Source organism: Alnus glutinosa, chromosome 2, assembly GCF_958979055.1.
Source record: "Alnus glutinosa chromosome 2, dhAlnGlut1.1, whole genome shotgun sequence".
In the NCBI taxonomy this organism is placed as follows: domain Eukaryota; kingdom Viridiplantae; phylum Streptophyta; class Magnoliopsida; order Fagales; family Betulaceae; genus Alnus; species Alnus glutinosa.
Genome location: NC_084887.1, coordinates 38,699,601 through 38,703,811, shown reverse-complemented (window position 1 = coordinate 38,703,811; position 4,211 = coordinate 38,699,601). Strand labels below are relative to the sequence as shown.

The window sequence follows — 4,211 nt, the reverse complement described above, 5'->3', positions numbered from 1 at the left end:
AAATGACTTTGTCACCCCTAGCTTCCCAAATGCAATGATGGTAAAGCATGTGTACTAATCAAGGACAGGCAACTTTAGTCATATTAATGTAAGGCCAAACATGGGGCGTTGCTTAAAGTCTGTGTACCTCATTAAGATACGGTCGTGATCTTTCTCAATGATACGAGGCCCACTTTATGGGCAAAAAAGCTTAGCCAGAAAAAAGTCAGCAATTTACGCCCAAGCTCACAACCCAATTCTTCTTGCCCAGCTTGACTTTCAGCCTTATAAACGTGACGTACACAATTTTACTACCTTTGATAATTCGTAAAAAAAGATTCTAAACCCCTGCCACAAGATTCAAGAAACACCGGCCACTCTCGCCTCATTTTTCTGCCTCCAGCCCCTCACCACACGGCCACAACAACTTTCTACCTTTTTCTTTTTTCTTTTCTATTTTTTTTTTCTTAAAAAAAGAAAAAAAGAAAAAGAACAACTCTTTCCATGTTCTGCTATGGCCACTTGCATTTCACATTCAGCTTTAAAAAGTTTTATTTTTTAGTTATAAAATAACGTTCTTTTTTTAAAATTTTATTTTAATTACCAATTTTTTCAAAGCATTTTAATTACTATTCTATTTAAATATTCTTTACAAATTAATGTGACAGTCCACATGGTACGAAGGCTCTTCCTATTAGTCTCCACCGATGCCAACTACCTCATCTCCTACTCCTCGTTTGAGCACCAATTTCATCCGTTGTGGTTGAATCTAGGGCTGATGTGACCAATGTCGCCTAGACTAACGCTTTAATTTATAAATGGCTTGTAATAAACTAATAAAAATTGTAATTTTTCATTTTTCATCTTTTAGAAATGATCTTAATGCTGTCCACCAGTATACAAGTGAGGGATTCGTCACCCCACTTGCAAGGGGTCGTGCCAACAACTAGATGAGGCGTTTCAGGAGATTGCACGCTTCTAATATTCTGATGGCATTTTCTTTACAATAATATTTTTAGCTAGCTACCAAATATTTATTTCATGTTCCTCCGCTTAGCTTAGCTTAGCCTGGATTATTAAATAAATTAAAATAGCTAGGCTCCATCCTTTGACAGAAGGAATCTTATTCTCAAACCCCACGAGGGGTTGCGTTGTCCAAGGCTGGGAGTATATATTTTCAATAACTTTTTGGTTTCTGGTTACCTTCTCCAACACAACCGAACACCATTCTTAAGGAGATAACGCATTGTTTATATACAATCATTTTGAACTCCACAGAAGCAGAAAACGATGGAGAATCTCTCTGCATTTTTTATGTTGCTTAAACTATTTCATTAAGTGAAAAAAAGTCATCAAGATTCGTCAGAAGAAATTAATTAAACCATATATTAAGTTTGGAATATTGAATAATTCATCAGATGCTTTGATTTATTTGAAAAGGAAAACAGAGGACAAGATGGATGTGAATCGCCCCCATGTGTGTAGATGCTCTACGGCACTACCATCTTAGTGTTGGGGGTTTTGTGGGCTTGCCCACAAGGCCAGGGAGTGCTTCTTTTCACAAAGTCATGATTAGATCATACAGTACATCTTTGCAGAATTCTTTGGATGCTATCCTTTGTATGTATTCCTTTAATTACTTTATTACTTTGGATTATCTTTTTGTCCCAAAAATCATTTGCCTTTTGATAATAAAACCTTAGATTCTGAGCAACAATCAGTGCCATTTCATAAAATCAATGAAGCTGGTGGTGGCCATGGGGGAAAGAATAATATTATTAAATTGATAATTAAGGATTTGCTTGCACAACACAATCTCTTGAGCCCCTGAAACAGTTAAATCTTTTCTTTTAGGCCATTCTCTTTTGTTGCACAACAGTTGCATATCAGATTAGAAGTAAATTTTTTTTAAGGCTCTCTCATATATGAAGAATTAAACCAAGGATTGGAGCTTGTTTCTTCCTGATCTAACCCATTAGAGGAGACCTCTGTGATTTCACTCGAACATGATGAAGAAGGTTGAGGAGGACCTAAATCAGAGCTGTTTTCCATTGGACTAATCATCACCTCCAATCTCAGAGTTTTCTTGGTGTTAGAGCGCTGAGAAATGAACCTTTGTTTTGCAGGGGCTGTCTTTCTCTGAAATACACTATAGACAACCCAATCTTCCATTTCCATCTCAGAGACCTGGATATGGATTCAGAAACAAAACCATTAATTAAACTAATATTTGCAGCTACTTTACTTTTCATACTATATATCCCCAGAATGAATTGAATTTCATTCAAAATTCAAATCCATGTGTAATATACCTGGGTGGAGTAGGGGTGTGTTCCAGAGCCCACAAGAGTCACAAGACGATATTCGTGCATGACCCATCTTGTTTTACTTCCATTGGAACGCTTCCTCTCGCAGAAAACTAGACTCCTCCTTATCCCAAGTACTGCTTGGTTGCTCTCAGAAGCTAATATTTGCTTGTCTTTCCCAATAGGCTTCCAGTAACCAGAGCCAGCAGCTCTCTTGCAGCACTTGCTGTTATCCACACTTCTCCTCTTTCTAGTTCTAAAGAAGTACCTCTTTTCCTTCAAATCACCTAAAACCCGTGAAAGAAATAGTCACATTTCAAAACCCTCATAGCATAAAATGTACGTGGCTGTATAAAATATAGTTATGTCATTTGAATTAATTTAGTCTAAGCAGCTTTAAAAGACAAACACAAAAACAGTTTTCAACTTCCATTTCCACTAATTACCTGGCAAGCCCCAAGGATCGGTCTGGAAAACATCGAACTCAGGAATGACTAAAGCGGGCAATGGCATAGCCAAGACCTTCCGCTTCAAGTAGTGAACCAGAAGCTCTTCATCGGTGGGATGGAAGCGGTAGCCGATAGGCAGCTTGATCCCTCCATTGATGATTGCCGAGCTGGGTTTCTCCATGTCCAATAATATCTCCCACCTTCTGATTGTCTCTCAACCAGGTTGAGCAAGACGAGAAGGAAAGCAACCAACGTTGGAATATATGTTCTGCAACAAATGTGTGTGTGTGTGTGTGAGAGAGAGAGAGAGAGAGACCGTAGACGTGTGGCTGCCCTTGGTGGGCTTCCTTGTTCTAGGTTGGGGAAAGATCACAAGCTTCCTTTTATATAAATAGACGCTGGGATGAAATTCCAACTCCTCTATTCTCACTCGAAACTCCTCCCTTGACTTTAAAAAAGTGGAATTACTGTTGCTTTGACGGTCGTTGTTTCCTCAAACGTGTAATGGCACATCGTAAATAGTACTGATTAGATACTACAACGTCTATTTCAAGTTTCTTACGAATTAAGTGTGACAAACCGTCTATGTGATCCTTTTATTACTCTATGCACTAAATAATTACGTTTCCTTATCAAATTTTATTGTTTAATTTGTTTTCGCTATTAAAATAGTATCTCCTGAATTTGTTAAAAAAGCTATAGTAAAACTTATATAAACAAATATTTTCTCATCATAAAAAGGTAGGAGTAATAATTCATATTCTAGTGTGGATCGTATTAAGACATAAATATAAGATTATATAAGTCAATTTTAACTCAACGACCATTCAATCTTAATTTGTCTTGAATAGTTTTCGGTACTGTGAGATGTGAGCAAAATCATGTGTGGCACGTTGTGTGCCGATCAAAAGCTTTATTTTTCAATAAAAAAATGGAAAATAAAAGATCTACAGTGCTTTATGCATATAATATATATGAATTACCCTATAATGTCTTTACAATCTGTCAATCCACTTATAAATTCTTACAGAAGCTCTATTCCACAAATCGATCAGTCATATGAAATCTAATTAAAGTGAATTGGAAAGCTTGGTTAAATTAATAATGTCTCAAAAGACCTGAAGGTGAAGAAGACCCCACTTTTATCTGCTAGAGTCTTGCCCACCGAATTAATTTTACATGAATTGTAAAAAAGTAAAAGTCTCTTAAAGTAAATCACCAACAGCTGGTTGATAGGTTAATATGTAAAGATTGGGAGTTACAATAGGGGGTGAAGTGGGGAAAGGACATGGCCGGCTTGTTGTCTGCTAGTGCATAGGGGATCAATTTAGTGGGGTTGTTAAATAAGGATCTCATTCATAGTCCGACTCTGAAACAAAAATAAATAAATAAATAAATAAAGACAAAATTAATAATAACAAAAATACTAATACTGCCACATTAAAAAAAAAGAGTTGTTCAGAGGAGCCCAACCTAG

General features: G+C 36.7%; 1 protein-coding gene across 1 annotated transcript; it reads right to left on the bottom strand.

The window, feature by feature from the left end:
* Nucleotides 1-1,731: 1,731 nt before the first annotated feature.
* Nucleotides 1,732-3,110, bottom strand: LOC133860993 (NAC domain-containing protein 83). Its single transcript, XM_062296684.1, has 3 exons — nt 2,732-3,110; nt 2,292-2,572; nt 1,732-2,166 (listed from the first exon to the last, which is right to left on the bottom strand). Exons 1-3 carry the CDS (start codon nt 2,913-2,915, stop codon nt 1,888-1,890), a joined length of 744 nt encoding a protein of 247 aa, XP_062152668.1. The 5' UTR covers nt 2,916-3,110; the 3' UTR covers nt 1,732-1,887.
* Nucleotides 3,111-4,211: the final 1,101 nt, after the last annotated feature.

Coding starts and splice junctions, on each gene's coding strand:
- LOC133860993 (XM_062296684.1), bottom strand. CDS start 2,915: ATGGAGAAACCCAGCTCGGCAATCATCAATGGAGGGATCAAGCTGCCT. Junction 2,573..2,731: donor CGATCCTTGGGGCTTGCCAG/GTAATTAGTGGA, acceptor CACGGGTTTTAG/GTGATTTGAAGGAAAAGAGG. Junction 2,167..2,291: donor CACACCCCTACTCCACCCAG/GTATATTACACA, acceptor ATCCATATCCAG/GTCTCTGAGATGGAAATGGA.